At 49.3% G+C, this 16,631-nt stretch overlaps 1 protein-coding gene across 2 annotated transcripts in view; it reads left to right on the top strand.

The window, feature by feature from the left end:
- Positions 1-1,013: 1,013 nt before the first annotated feature.
- Positions 1,014-16,631, top strand: part of schip1 (schwannomin interacting protein 1) — a 76,628-nt gene continuing 61,010 nt past the window's right edge. Inside the window, exons 1-2 of one of the 2 annotated variants that reach the window (XM_042064503.1) lie at positions 1,014-1,323; positions 4,261-5,091. In XM_042064503.1, the coding sequence (XP_041920437.1) occupies positions 1,318-1,323; positions 4,261-5,091 (837 nt within the window). In that variant the 5' untranslated portion in view covers positions 1,014-1,317. Of the gene's footprint in view, positions 1,324-2,240; positions 2,527-4,260; positions 5,092-16,631 lie in introns of those variants that run through there. The other variant, XM_042064502.1, reaches the window with a different exon arrangement.

Below are 16,631 nucleotides of genomic sequence, written 5' to 3'. Positions count from 1 at the left end.
AAATTTCCCTCACGGGATCAAAAAAGTATATATACTATACTATACTATATGAATAGGGGATGGGAATGAGATTCCCCCTCTCAGAGGATCTTCATATAGTTCACACAAAAACACACACACAAATTCACAGACATGTGTGCACACATTCACACACACACACACACACACACTTGCACATGCATGCAAGCCTAGCCCTGGGCACTTGTCAAGGAGTCCATTTTGCTGTAATTACAGCCTTGTCCCTGGAGGGCCTCTGTGACTCCAGCATCTCAGTTTTAGAGGACCCTTGATTTCCATGCCTCTCGAGATAGCGAAAGAGGCTTTACAGCGAGCAGCCTTTCAAATGAAACACCACCATTATTGGGGCTTTTAATCCCATCTGGTGAAAATGTCTATTCATACAGTGCCCAGTGTTCTCAGAAACACTCTTTATTCCATGTTTTGGAATAAAAACAGACCCAGAGCATGTTTGTTTTTATTCCATTCATTCTGTTTTATTGTACAGTGCATGTAATCTTTTTCACATGATTTTGTGTTTAGAGTAAACATCCTCCTCTCCGAAATACACTGATTGACATACTGGTTTAAGTACATCTGCTTCATGGTGCAGGCTACGTTGTGCCACAGCTGAGTGATGTTTGTCCACGTTTATTATTGATTGATGCATAATAAATGCTTTATGTCCTTGCGTTTCTTGTGCTTCACATAGAGGAGCCATATAGCTGGAGAATGTCTTCTGTTATAGCCTACTGTCTTCGGATGTCCTCCATAAATAAGCTCACTCCTCAGTAGACTCGAATTCCTAGATAAGTATGAACCGTCTCAAGTCAGTGGTGGAGTTTGTGCTGGTCTAAGTGAATCATTTCACAGAAGAGAGAGAGAGAGGGAAAGAGAGAGAGAGAGAGAGTGTTTGTGTGTGTGTGAGAGAGAGAGAGACACTGCGAGGGCGCGCGCGCGCAGCTTGCTCTCTCTGTGTGTGTGTGTGTGTGTGTGTGTATGTGTGTGTCTACTGGGAGAGGAGCGAGCGATTCAGACCTGGACGCTGGAAAGCCGGAGAATTTTGAACTCGTCTATTTTTGAACTCAGCCACAGAAGTGCTCCAGGGTTGGGTTCCACGGTCTACACGAGCTGAGAAATGAATAACGCAGCCGAGGCTCGCGTACATTTGCCGGCTTTCTGTCATATGCGCGGCTAGCAGCCATTGCTGAGGGTTCAAATTATTCCTCAAGTATAGTTGCTTTCTCCGCTATTTTTGTACATCACGCCCCTTTGTCGCCCAGCTGAAAATGTCTTGAGTCCGAACCTTGACAGAGAATTATGACAGTAAGTAATCCAGCTTGTTTGTTTTCACGCCTTGTATCTCTGTAGATATTGAAATAACGTCACATTGATCCTTTTAAAGACATCCGTTTAAAAGCATTATGTCATGATTTTCTCTAGGAAGCGTGTTTGTCTTTAAATGTCCAGAGGGTTTCTCAAAAGTCAAAAATCACGGTCTTTGACAATGTGTGTCAACGTATCGTTTTAATAGGGCAACTTGAAATAGGCTATTTTCCTAACGCGGTAGTCATAACCCTTGTAGTGGCGTCGCGTAGATGGGTGGGTTTCGGTCACCGCGCTCGGTTGCCGGGTGAAGATCGGGTTTCTTCCTTGACTTTTTTGGAGCATTACATCATTTCTGTACGAATGACTTCGCAATATGCGCGTAATGCTTTTTGAAACACCTTTTCCTGAATCGGTGGGGTTCCACTGCTCGCCGGCATCGGGGACTTGATCAGCTGGTTTTCACCTCAACTTCCATGCTTCGCACCATAGAGATGACGTAGCCAACTCATACGGAGATGTTTGATATTTCGTGTCCACGGCATCGTGCCTAAGTGCCCTTTTAGATAATGGGGAGATTGCAGAAGTTGACCAAATAATCGGTCTGATATGTTGTTTTTTAAATAATGAAATGCAAAACTCTATCTGTCGCTGAGCTTTAGCGCAGCTGTGTATTTGTATGAATTGTCGGCTAGCAAGCCAAATGTACTGTGTGTGTGTTGGCAGGAGGTTAATCCGAGGGGATAAACTAAAGCGGGTCCCACCGTATCCCACGCGGTCTCCCCCTCTCTCGCAGACTGAATCACTTTAAATAATTACACTCGTAATACAGAATAAAGTGACCCGGCGCGGGGTAAGGAATTAATGTTAATGTCATGTAGGCTAGTCAGCATAGCCTGAACATTGACGTGTCCGCTTGTAGCCTGGAGATCTGGAGGAATAATCACGGCTTCCCTGCGTAGTCATCGCCCCTTTAAGGATCTAAGCAAGTGCACATTTAAAAACGAATTCCCACGACTCTTCTAGGCTATCTCCCTTGTGTCGGGTGTCGCCTTTGCAACTCTAATTGTTGAAGGGCTAGAGCATATTCATCCAAACACATTACCATGGTTAATGTTATATGGTGGAAGTGAACCTGACAGGTTTCGCGGGGAGAGGTCGTAACATTCATGCAGACAGAACATCGGTTTGATGAGCGTTTTGGTAAGCTGGTAGTCATAATTCGGCTAAATCGCATGTAAGAGCGAAAAGGTTATAGTGCACGTGTGAGTATTTCCATGGTGACGAGCGAAAAGTGTCGACTCCGTTTATGAAACGATACTATGTTACAACGTAGTCGCCATCACTGTTGTTGTGTACAATGAGTGCCGGCCGAGCGGCTTGCTTGCAATTGAATTCGCAGGCGCGCGCGCGCTCTCTCCCCGAATCAATGCAAATGTGACTTCAGGTCGGAGATCTGGCCACATGGCAAACTTTATTATTGGCAGGTTGATGCCATTAGAATTTCACACCGCTGAAACAACTAAACATTGTCATTTTGCGAGACTAGCCTGTGCGCTATTCCCGTGAATTCTGTATCCAAATAGCCCAAATATGAAAACATGCATTGCATGCCCTGACACCCTCTGGTTTTCTAAATTCTCTGTTGCGATGGCACACCAACCCTAGTAGAATATAAAGCGACTCTGCACTTTTGTAACATCGCATTTGGCATCTTGGCAACACTCTTGTCATCTTGGTTAATTTTACAAACGAGTTATTTTAAAGGTCAATCACTTGTCTGATTAGCAGCACTGCTAGGGGGCCTAGAAAAGAGGATACCTAATGCATATGCGGAGGTGTTTGGTTCAGCTGTTCTAGCTCGCTGATGAACGATGGTCCCCAGAAGGGCCTGATTTGTATTGAAGGGTGTGTCGTCATCAGGGACTACTCCTTGCAAGCCTTATGTGAGGACTTTCGATGACAGTCTGATAACAAGGCGAGGCATAGGGCATCGCAGTGGACTCCAGACAGCTTGTAAACAATTTAGACATTTTCATTAGCTTTGTAATCAATCAAGACACCCTTGCTCATGTATTGGAACCACTGAGTCAAGGTTAGATGTCCATTCCACTGGTTTCTTGGTTTGTGCCAGTGCAAATGTACAGCTCAAACACAGGCCTAATGCTCACCTCCCCAAAAGTGTTTAATTATGAGGTCATCCATGAATAAAGTGTATAATACTGTAATTAACTATGTAAGATGTTAAAGATCCTTATCTTTCTGCATCCGCTCATAATGTGGACGTAATACATAAAAAGTCGGTGAGTTAAAAATAGACTAGATGTTTTGAATGGAGCAGCACGTGTTTGGGAATTCATCAACTGAACACAATTGTTCTATTCCACAGTAATACCTATGCTTTGTTGCAACAAATTACAACACAGCACAAAGGGTGTCTCTCATGGCACAAGTAGAGTTTCTCTGTTTTGTGAAGACAGACACAATGACTTCTATGCCCATTGTTGCTGTATTCCCTCCGAGTGTCTCTGGCAAGTGTGAGCAGAGCTCTGGGAGAGGAGAGGATTCAAGCAGGAGTTGGACACAGAGAAATGAAAAGGAAAAAGAATAGCGCTTTATTCTTGTTTGATTTTGCCATATACTGTAGTATGTGGCATGTCATTGTATGCTGGGGGGAGTTGGTGGTGTATGTGAGGGTGTTTTGGGGAGAATCTGCATACAGAGGTGTCATGGCAACTCTAGAGCAGAGGAAGAGCAAGCAAGCAGGAAGAGGCTGTGTGATTATCAGCACTAAATTCTCTCTCTTCTTTCTGCCTGTCTCTCTCTCTCTGTCTCTCTCTCTCTGCATCTCTCTCTCTCTCTGTCTCTCTCACTCTCTCTCTCTGTCTCTCTCTCTGCGTCTCTCTGTCTCTTTCTCTCTGTCTCTCTCTCTCTCAGGATTACCGGGAGGATGGTATGGACCTGGGCAGCGACGCGTCCAGCCGCTCCAGTTCAGAGTCCAACTCGAGCAAGGTGACGCCGTGCTCTCCCAGCCTGGACCTGACGCCGCTGGAGGACTACGAGGAGGACGAGGACTACCAGGCGTACAAGAAGAAGGTCATCGAGGAGTGGGAGAGCGAGTACGGGGACGGCTGTGGCGGTAACGGGGGCTACGGAGACGCCGATGACCCCGACCTGGCCAACAATGCCGCGGGGACCCTCGGAGGAGGTGGGGTTGGCGGTGGCGCCGGAAGCTTCCGGAAGGCGGTGAACAGCCGCAGCCTGGCCGAGGAGTTACAGGACGTGAAGAGCCCGGCGCCGCTAACCGGACCCACGGCGACCCGGGCGGCCGCTGTGCCCGAGGAGCTGAAGCAGAACGGGAACCTGATCCTGCCCAGCACGCACCACCTCCGCTCGCCTGTGGGTGGCGCCGCCACCAACACCACCTCCAGGACCACCACAGGGGCAAAGACTAGCAGCAGGCTCACAAGCCAGCGGACAGCCAGCAGCAACAGCAGAGTGGCTGGAGGACTGGCTGGCACCGGCGTCGGTAGAGGTGGAGGCGGCGGCCTTGGCTCTGGAGTCCACGGCATCAGCGGCGGGGGTGGCACAGGGACGAACGCCACCCAGCGCATGGGCACGGGCTACAGGGACGAGTGCCCGCTGGAGGAGAACCAGCTGCCCACTATGGACTGGGCCACGCTGGAGAGGCACCTGGCCGGACTGCAGTGCCGGGAGCAGGAGAACCACAACCAGAACCAGGCGCTGGGCCGGACTCACTCCGCATCGGTGAGTACCCGCCGCTCTGACCCTTGAGCCAGTGGTCACACAGGTGTCACGTTGATCCTTCATGCTAGAAAAAGTGTGATGCTATTGTGATTGCACTGGGGCAAAGAAAGCCTTCGGTGTTGGTCCAGTGTGGGTTGTATTGAATGTTGATCAGTGTTTCACAAGGATGACTGGTGGAGAAATGCACAGCAGGTGTCTGACCGGTTGCTGCGTTGTGGAAGGGGATCAAGCAGGGCAGGCTTGTGAGAAAGAGGACTTGCTGCAGTCAGGCCCGGAGCAAAAAGATCCTTTCTCTAGGGACATGCTTTGTGTGTGTGTGTGTGTGGAAGGGCTGTGTGTGTTCATATTATTTTTAATATGTTTCTGCAGATGTGTAAAACATGCTCACACATGTTTTTCTTTTGTGTGTGTATGTGTGTGTGTGTGTGTGTGTGTAAGGGGTGTGTGTTTTTGTATTCTTTTCAATGTGTTTGTGCGCTATAACAGGTCCGGGCGTGTCATGTGTTTTTCCCCTCTGTCATTCTGTCCTGAAACAATGTGTCACTGACGATGCACCGTCACCACCTGTCATAATGAGGTTGATGGGCTGGTGCACTTGCTGGAGTCCCACTGGGGATTTGGAAAACATGGGATTAGTTGTGCTATTTTAGCCCAGCTAGCATCACATCTGCCTGTTTTTAGCCCAGCTAGCGGAACATGGCATCAGCGTTAGCAGAGAGCATCAAGCCTGGTCCAGACAGTAGGTAAACGCAGGTGATGTTTGCTCTGCATGAGGTCAGTAACGGACATCTGGGTTGTCAGCCATGTTGATAGATAGCGTAAGACGAGGAGACCGAGCCTGGCAGGCGGGCAGGCGTGGTGGGAGAAATGGCAGGGGCTGCTGTTGCTGTGGTGCGTTTTACTTGCTGTTTGCGCTGCGCTCAGCAGAGGGCGCCATTGCAGTGTTGTGGAGCTTCAAAGCCACAGGTTTCTGAATGTCACTGGCTGCCAAGGTTACCTTCAGCTCTGTCTTGGGCACAGGCCCGTGCTACCACGCCTGCAGGCTCGGATGTGTGCAATGGCCTGTGCTACCATGCCTGCAGGCTCGAATGTGTGCAATCCCTGCTGTCAGTGGCCAAAGGATGGACAGGGCCAATTCTCACATTGAACATGTGAAATCAAGGTTTTGGGAGGTCGGGCTGTAGAAAAGTCATAATCAGTCTGTCAATACATGTTTTTATTATAAGTGTGTATATATGCTAATCCAGTTTGCATTGAGCATTCTGTAATAGTGGGAAATGGGACTTCCTCAGTGTTTCCCCTACAATGGATTTTCAGCGCCGCTGCAACATAATATCACGAGATTCACTTAACACACTGTAAAAGCACAATGGCCAACGTCATCTCGAAATTGTTTTCTGAAAGTCTTGAGTAAGTTAAGTGCATCAAATCCGCACTTAGCCTCTCATTATTCAGGACATATATGCGGCATGATGTGTCAGGTGATTACAAGCCCAAAGACAAGTCTGCAGCCCATATGGCTAGCCTACGTTCTGAACACGGTTACATTGTTTAGCTATCCGACTGATGGGGTCTTGCTCCGCCACAGTGTAGCCTATGGTGTCAACGTTCACTTGTAGGTTACACAATAAATAGCCTACTTATAGGCCTGGTGACAATAAAAAATGATATTAGTTATATTTCATCACGAAGCTGTTTGTATGCCGTGAATTCGCTTGTAGCCTATGCCATATGTTAAGCTTGAGCAATTCCTCTGATCCAAAGCCTGCTTTGACACATTGACACTAATGTGAAACATGCATCCTCCTCTCCTAGCCTACATCAAATAAAAGAAACCAATTCATGATTACCGAAATGAATTTAACATGGGGGGAAAAAAGTTTGTTGCGATTTAGCCTACTGTTGTGATGCGGTTCTTTCTGCTGATTCGATTTACCCCCCGTGTCGTCAACTCTGAGAACTCTTGCTCCGGCTGACAATTTTATCCAGAGAGCTGATTTCCCAAAGATGAGCCTCCATCAACATTCAACGACAAATTATTGAAACGTAAGTAATGCAATAGAGTAAACCAATGTGCTACAAGGTGTATGGTCTTAACGTTAATTGTAGCCTAGACTTGTAACGTTAGCGTAGGGCTATATGTAATGTTTGCATGGGAAAGCTAGGCGAACACAGTCTAGGCCTGTTTAAACTGTCTGATAGTTAAAGGAAATATGAGCATATGTTGGCATATACGTATAGCCTAAATTCTGTCCACTTAGCTATAATAGGCTATCACAAACAGACCTTTTCTACGTTTACGGCATTAGACATATAGGAGCCTATATTCTCTTATCAGAAAGACATGTTCTCATAACTTCAGCGTTCTCTTGACGGTGAGACGAACGGTCGCACTTCAATCAAGTAGCCTAGGTCTTTTTCGAGTTAATTGTGAGTGAGTTGTATGGTAACTGTGGGAGTGATGTAGAAGAAAAGTGAGTATTTACTTTTTTATACGTGGGTTTGTTGTTTTGGGACTGAGAATTAGACTACAAGGAGAGCATCTGGCTACGTGCATGCGTGTCAGCATTAATGGCCCCCCCACAATTCAATTCAATTCAAAGCCCAGAAAAATTAAGTGCTCGCAGATTGGGTGTGGCCTTTGCCATTAAGACAAATTTAAATAAATTGTAAATAATCTTTTAATTATTAATGGTCATTAAATGGTTGTGCCATTTAATTTTTCTTCTATCATTTTTAACCAATAATGTAAAAGAAAGCTGAAAATGTCCACAAAAGAAACACGAAGGTATGATATAAAAAATAAAAAAAAATGCGCAACAAACCCCCCCCCCCGCCAAGTAATAGCACCGCTGCTGGAAAAAATTCTAGGGGAAACACTGTTCCTTCAGCTTTCATCAGGAGTTCAACCATTGCAAATACACATTGTAAATATTTATCAACACTTAACATTGCAAGCAAGCCCACCCAAACAGAAGGAGAGAGAGAGAGAGAGAGAGAATTTAGCAAATGGGACACAGTATTTAGTTTCTACTATGCTATTGATGTCAGGTGGAATGGCGGCTGTTAACCCACTCCCCCAATCTGCTTTGCAAGCGCGCGCCGTGCCAACACAGAGTTCCTCCCCATGGCAGATAGAGGCAAATAGAGGCAGATAGAGGCAAATAGAGGCAGATAGAGGCAAATAGAGGCAAATAGAGGCAGATAGAGGCAAATAGAGGCAGATAGAGGCAAATAGAGGCAGATAGAGGCAAATAGAGGCCAATTCAAGTGAATGGAACTGAGCTGAATGGCGGTGGATGGGGGGTTGAGCTGGATCCTGACTAAAGGTTGCTGCTGCGGTGGTGGTGGTGAAGGGGCAGTGGTGTCCTTTGGCATGCAAACGCAACAATAGCCCGCGCCTCGGCCCCTTTTGTGTGACGCATGACCTTACGGAGCGGCTTATCTGACCAAGAATCCCTGGAATGCACACGGAGGAGGGGGGTCGAGAGGGAGAGAAAGACAGAAAGAAAGGGGGAGGAGGGAGAGAGGGAGGGGTGGAAGAAGAGTGTGCTAAAAGGGTGTTAGTGCCGGTCCAGGCCCGTGAAACTGAGTTAGTGAAGTTTGCCTTTATCAGGTTTAGCCCAATTTTGCTTGTCGTCTGAACTCAGGTTAACCTCCCCGCACACACACTTAAACACACACACACACACACACACACACACACACACACACACACATACACACACCACATTGCTCTTTTCTATGCTTTGCAGGGCCTGGAGTAAGTAAGCGATGTTTTGGTCGGCTTCACATTGCCCTTACACATTGATTTAGTCCTGCTTGCTTGGCTATCCAATTACAGGGGACAGGTTGGGCGGGATGGGAGTCCAGCTCGTAAACATCTCAGTACCTTTGTGCCGCTTCGCCTCTGCGTCCAAAACATTCAGTGCAAAACATGAGGCTCTTTGTTTTCCAGCCTAGCTTATGCATGGTGGCTTTGGAAGTGGGGGGAACGTGTAGAAGTCAAGTGGAAAGTATCCCTCCCCCACCTCTCTCTCTCTTTCTCTCTCTCCTTCTCTCTCTCTCTCCCTCTCTCTCTCTCTCTCTCTCCTTCTCTCTCTCCCTCTCTCTCTCTATCTCTCCTTCTCTCTCTCTCCCTTTCTCTCTCTCTCTCCCTCTCCCTCTCTCTCTCTTCCCTTCTCTCTCTCATTCATATTTAAAAGCAGCCCATGTTCCCATTAACCCATATAAGTCCCAGTGAAAGCTGAGGTCCTTGGTGTAGCTTCAAAAGAGCGCTGGCTTCTTTGATCACACTGCACACACCCAGCACCAAACACTCTTTTTCCCTCTCTTTTTTGTACTTCTTTACAATCCCCTTTTTAAAGTCCTCTACAATCGCGCTCGTGCTCACAGTGAGAGCTTGAAAACAAATGGTGTGGCAAAAAGAACTTCTTTCTAGCAGGGGGCTGTAGAATAATAATGGCCAGATGATCGATCATCAGTGCTTAGTGCTCAGACTCCTACTGGAGGCCATGCAAACAGCGGCAGGAGCAGGAGCCGTCTCCCCCCGTGTGTGTGGAGCAGGAGCAGCAGGAGCAGCAGGAGCCGTATCCCCCCGTGTGAGGAGCTGAGCCCCCTAAAGCCCTGGTGCCCATCCTGAGCCGCGATACTGCTCCACTCCCCAGAGATGGAGAGCACCAGCAGCCCCTGGGGTGGGGTGGGGTGGGTGGAGGGAGGCCACCAGAGGTCTTCAAAGAACGGGAGGCCTCAGCCAAAACCTGGGGTGTGTGTAACAGGCCTGAAGTCAGGAGTGTGTGTAACAGGCCTGAAGTCCGGGGTGTGTGTAACAGTCCTGAAGTCAGGAGTGTGTGTAACAGGCCTGAAAGAGGCTCTTATAGTGCCCAGGGTGATGGAGGCTCTTATAGTGCCCAGGGTGGAGGAGGGGAAGGAGGCTCTTATAGTGCACAGGGTGGAGGAGGAGGAGGCTCTTATAGTGCACAGGGTGATGGAGGCTCTTATAGTGCACAGGGTGGAGGATCAGAAGGCTCTTATAGTGCACAGGGTGATGGTGGAGAAGGAGGCTCTTATAGTGCACAGGGTGATGGAGGCTCTTATAGTGCACAGGGTGATGGAGGCTCTCATAGTGCACAGGGTGGAGGATCAGAAGGCTCTTATAGTGTGCAGGGTGATGGAGGAGGAGGAGGAGGCTGTTATAGTGTGCAGGGTGATGGAGGAGGAGGCTCTTATAGTGCACAGGGTGATGGAGGCTCTTATAGTGCACAGGGTGATGGAGGAGGATCAACATTAAGTCAGGAGGTGGGGTGGAGGAGGAGGATAGAACCTAACACACACACACACACACACACACACACACACACACACACACACACACACACACACACACACACACACACATATATATATCCTCAGCGGTGAATTGAGGACAGCTGAGTGGGGCAGCCGTGACCCACTGGTCAGCACTCTGGACTTGTAACCGGAGGGTTGCCAGTTTGAGCCCCGACCAGTGGGCTGCGGCTGAAGTGCCCTTGAGCAAGGCACCTAACCCCTCACTGCTCCCCGAGCGCCACCGTTGAAGCAGGCAGCTCACTGCGCCGGGATTAGTGTGTGCTTCACCTCACTGTGTGTACACTGTGTGCTGTTTGTGTTTCACTAATTCACCGATTGGGTTAAATGCAGAAGCCAAAATTTCCCTCACGGGATCAAAAAAGTATATATACTTATATACTCTTACGCAACAGCCACCAGCCCACTCTACAGGAGCAGGAGGAGGTGGGGTGGAGATGTGTGTGTGTGTGTGTGTGAGAGAGAGAGTGGTTCATACTGTACTCATTACACATTTAGAGTCGTGTGTGTGTGTGTGTGTGTGTGTGTGTGTGTGTGTGAGTGGTTCATACTGTACTCATTACACATTTAAAGTTGTGTCCACTGTGTGTGTGTGTGTGTGTGTGTGAGTGGTTCATACTGTACTCATTACACATTTAGAGTCGTGTCCACTGTGTGTGTGTGTGTGTGTGTGAGTGGTTCATACTGTACTCATTACACATTTAGAGTCGTGTCCACTGCATGCGTCACGATGGTCGTCCCTCAGGAGCTCCCCTGACTTGGGGTGTGATGGAGAGAGGAGGAGTGGAAAAGAGGAGAGGAGGAGAACAAGGAGGAGAAGAGAGGAGCAGAAGAGATTGGAGGAGGAGTAGAGATGATGAGAGGACTGGAGAAGGAGGAGTAGAAAGAGAAGGAAGGGATAGAGAAAGAGAGGAAGAGGAGAGGAGCTGCTAAATATTTCAGCATCCACCCACGCTGGCAGGAGCCTCTCAGCAGACGCTCTTAACGGGGCATTACTGCGTGTTGATCACCCTTACACCACCCAACACCACCCCAACACCACCCTTACACCACCCCAACACCACCCCAACACCACCCAACACCACCCCACCCTTACACCACCCCAACACCACCCCACCCTTACACCACCCAACACCACCCCACACCACCCAACACCACCCCACCTCACACCACCCAACACCACCCCACCTCACCCCACCCCAACACCACCCAACACCACCCAACACCACCCAACACCACCCCAACACCACCTCACCCCACCCCAACACCACCCCAACACCACCCAACACCACCCAACACCACCCCAACACCACCCAACACCACCCAACACCACCCCAACACCACCCCACCCCAACACCACCCCAACACCACCCCAACACCACCCCACCCCAACACCACCCAACACCACCCCAACACCACACCAACCCCACCCCACCTCACCCCACCCCAACACCACCCAACACCACCTCACCCCACCCCAACACCACCCCACACCACCCAACACCACCCCACCTCACACCACCCAACACCACCCCACCTCACCCCACCCCAACACCACCCAACACCACCCAACACCACCCCAACACCACCTCACCCCACCCCAACACCACCCCAACACCACCCAACACCACCCCAACACCACCCAACACCACCCAACACCACCCCAACACCACCCCACCCCAACACCACCCCACCCCAACACCACCCCAACACCACCCCAACACCACCCCACCCCAACACCACCCAACACCACCCCAACACCACACCAACCCCACCCCACCTCACCCCACCCCAACACCACCCAACACCACCTCACCCCACCCCAACACCACCCCAACACCACCCCAACCCCACCCCAACCCCACCCAACACCACCCAACCCCACCCCAACACCACCCCAACACCACCCAACACCACCCCACCTCACCCCACCCCAACACCACCCTTACACCACCCAACACCACACCAACCCCACCCCACCTCACCCTTACACCACCCCAACACCACCCAACACCACCCCAACACCACCCAACACCACCCCAACACCACCCCAACACCACACCAACCCCACCCCAACACCACCCCACACCACCCAACACCACCCCAACACCACCCCAACACCACCCAACACCACCCCAACACCACCCCAACACCACACCAACCCCACCCCAACACCACCCCACACCACCCAACACCACACCAACCCCACCCCAACACCACCCCACACCACCCAACACCACCCCAACACCACCCCAACACCACCCCAACACCACCCAACACCACCCCAACACCACACCAACCCCACCCCACCCCACCCCAACACCACCCCACACCACCCCAACACCACACCAACCCCACCCCACCCCAACACCACCCAACACCACCCAACACCACCCCAACACCACACCAACCCCACCCCACCTCACCCCACCCCAACACCACCCCACACCACCCAACACCACCCCAACACCACCTCACCCCACCCCAACACCACCCCACACCACCCCAACACCACACCAACCCCACCCCACCCCACCCCAACACCACCCCAACACCACCCCAACACCACACCAACACCACCCCACCCCAACACCACACCAACACCACCCCACCTCACCCCACCCCAACACCACCCCACACCACCCCAACACCACACCAACCCCACCCCACCTCACCCCACCCCAACACCACCCCCACACCACACACACCATACCACCTCACCCTAACACCACCCCACCTCACCCTATCCCACACCACCCCAACACCAACCCCACCACACCAACCCCACCCCACCTCACCCCACCCCAACACCACCCCCACACCACACACACCACACCACCTCACCCTAACACCACCCCACCCCACCTCACCCCACACCACCTCACCCTATCCCACACCACCCCAACACCACACCAACCCCACCCCACCTCACCCCCACACTACACACACCACACCACCTCACCCTAACACCACCCCACCCCACCTCACCCCACACCACACCACCTCACCCTATCCCACACTACCCCAACACCAACCCCACCAACTGGAAAGCACTGACGTAGAAGATGGATGCCAGGGCTTAAGAGACAAACAGAGAGAGAGAGAGGGCTGGGTAAAAAGAGAGAGAGAGAGATGAGGGGAGAGAGAGAAGGCTGGGTAAAAAGAGAGAGAGAGGAGGAGAGAGAGGGTTCCAGGTAAAAAGAGAGAGAGTGAGATGGTGAAACAGAAGAGAGAGAAATGTAGAGGAAGCAAAACACGCAAAAAAAATACAGAGAGAGAGATGAGGATAGAGGGATAGAGAAGAAGAGAGAGAGAGACAGAAAGAAAGAGAGAGAGGGAGAAAGAGATGTTGAAAACAAAGCAGAGGGTGAGATCAGCAGAAGAGCCCTCAGGGGGTGTGTTGAAATACAAAGCAGCAGCCGCATGTTTTGCATACGCATGTTCATCTCTGTAAGATTTGTGCAAGCCATACAAGATCAGCTCTCATTTGAAAACAATAACACAAACAAACTCCATCAACACGGTTGTATCTGGACAATGAACAAAGTCCAGTTTGGTGTGTTTGAAATCATTATGAGCTCTGTTCTGCTAAAGCTCTCAGTGTATCCGACTCTTCTAAATAAACTCACTGGACTGCAGTCTTCATCAGTAGACCCATCAGGTGTGTGTGTGTGTGTGTGTGTGTGTGTGCAGACAGCAGGCAGCAGAATCATGCTGCAGTGTAACACCATGAGAGTGCTGCGGTAGATCAGGAGGAGCTTGTAGTGTTTGCCAGAGAGCCTTGACATCCTCAAACCCACATAGAGCGGCAGAACACCCAGAAAGGGCCAGAAAGACCTTGGCAAGATGGGAGCACTTGAGTTCAGGTGTAATTTAGCTAGTTTATCTGAAAAGTGCCATAGATATCAAGCATTAGAAAAACAGAAGAGTACCATATATATCAAGCATTAGAGAAATGAAAGATTACCATAGATGTCAAGCATTAGAGAAACAGAAGAGTACCATAGATATCAAGCATAAAAGATGTCAAGCATTAGAGAAACAGAAGAGTACCATAGATATCAAGCATAAAAGATATCAAGCATTAGAGAAACGAAAGAGTACCATAGATATCAAGCATTAGAGAAACAGAAGAGTACAATAGATATCAAGCATTGAAGAAGCCCTATGCAGGTCTGGTTATTCCTTCGCTGTTTCACGACATAGCTCCCCCTGCAGCTTCGGTAGCAAGTGACTGCTACGCTAAACCCCCACTAGCTAGCGTGCTAGCCATCAATAAACCAAGCTAAACACATAGGGCTCACAATAAAACGGTTGAGCAAACACATTGTTCAAGAGACTATCAAATCACATTACAAAAACGAAGTTCACCCAAGGGTAGGCTACTTACAATTTCAACAGCAAAAAAGCCAAATCGGAGTCCGTTTTGCAGTCTTAGAAACTACAATCTGACTACATTTTCGAGTATTTCCGGCGAGTTACATCCAGATGTGTTCGGACCGCGACCAGAAAGTTACATATTCGTTTTTTCCGCGGAGAAGCACTAGGTTGGAGACGAAGCACCCACCAAACGACCCAAAAAGTGTTGTAGAACCATCACAACGACTCTCAACCTGCATAATTAAGGTCATTTTTACTAAAATTGTTTCATAGGGCCTCTTTAAGAGTACAATAGATATCAAGCATTAGAGAAACGAAAGAGTACAATAGATATTATGCGTTAGAGAAACGAAAGAGTACCATAGATATCAAGCTTTAGAGAAATGGAAGAGTGCCATAGATATCAAGCGTTAGATTTGACATGGAACTAAACTCTCATTCCAGGGTAATAATCAAGGAACACCATGGGCACAGCAGCACAATGATATCATGCAGCACCTGAAAATAGTCCCCGTAGGCTAACTTCCAGCAACAAGGTTGAGCTGCAGCAGACAAATTGGTTAGTGACTGGATTATTATGCCTGAATTAGAGTATAGTTCCATGTCAAATCAGCCTAGATAATCGGCACGTTTCATTTTCCGTTGGTCTTATTACACTTTCTAACTTGAGAGGAGACAAGTTTTAAATAGGAAAATTACCGGAAATCTTAATCACTTTTAAACGTGATGCTAGCAGGCAAGATGCTAATGGTCTAATCAGATTCAATGATCTATGCTAGGCTGGAGCTAAAACTGGTATCACCAGACTCAGAGAAAGACTGGATGAACTGGAGAAAGGTAAAAATCAATTGTTTAACTCAAGGGGAGGTGGAAAATTAGTATAATTCCCCAAATGGTGGAATATCCTTTTAAGCAAATGGGCCCATAAAGCGCTTATTGGGTGCGTCTCAGAAAGCTCAGGTCTCAGAGCTGAAGGACTCTAATGAAACTGGACGGTACTTATTCAGGAGGTGCATGGCCAGGCCTCCATTATTCATGCCCGCAGCTCTAACCGAGGCCAGTTCGTCTCGGCGGAGTTGTCATGATCTTTCCTCGACAGTACTGTCCGGCGATCCTGTGTGGTGTTGAATGAGTGAGAGTGGTGGTTTAAAGGTGGTTTTACATACGGGCCCGAGAGAGAGGAGGACCTGATTGAGGACAGAGGAGAAGGGGAAGGTTATTTTCCATTTTGAGGAGGGGGAGGGGGGTTTGAGTTCTAATATGATGTCAACACCAGAGGGTTCAAAGGTCAGAACAACAGGTCAAATGCAGGGAGGCATGCGACTGGCACAGGCTCATTTTAAACAGAGTTCTCCCTCTCTCACACACACACACAGGCACACACTCTCACACGCACACACACGTGTCACACTTATTCCTCAAGCTAAACAGAAATATTATATTTCATTAAAGGTCAATGAGAGGTTAAGCCACCTCCTTCCTTGCTCCCTACACTGATCTCAGTATGCGTGTGTGTGTGTGTGTGTTTATGTATAGGTAAGTGTGTATTTGGCTTTGTATCGCATGCATAGCATGTGTGGATGAAAGAAATCCTTATCTAAACAGTCCCAGTGATACCGATCACCAAATAAACACACACACACTTATATGCTGTCACACCCATGCAAATATACACACACACACACACATAAGATTTCCACCATCCCAGCCTAGCACACCTGTGGCCCAGGAAGCGTAGCCTGGAGGCAAGGCGAGGTGTGGTGTGGTGTGCTAGGGGAGCGAGTGGTGGCGTGCCGCCAGACCTACTCCACTCC

Source organism: Alosa sapidissima, chromosome 15 (genome assembly GCF_018492685.1).
Source record: "Alosa sapidissima isolate fAloSap1 chromosome 15, fAloSap1.pri, whole genome shotgun sequence".
In the NCBI taxonomy this organism is placed as follows: domain Eukaryota; kingdom Metazoa; phylum Chordata; class Actinopteri; order Clupeiformes; family Clupeidae; genus Alosa; species Alosa sapidissima.
This window is presented reverse-complemented; position numbering and strand designations above follow the sequence as displayed.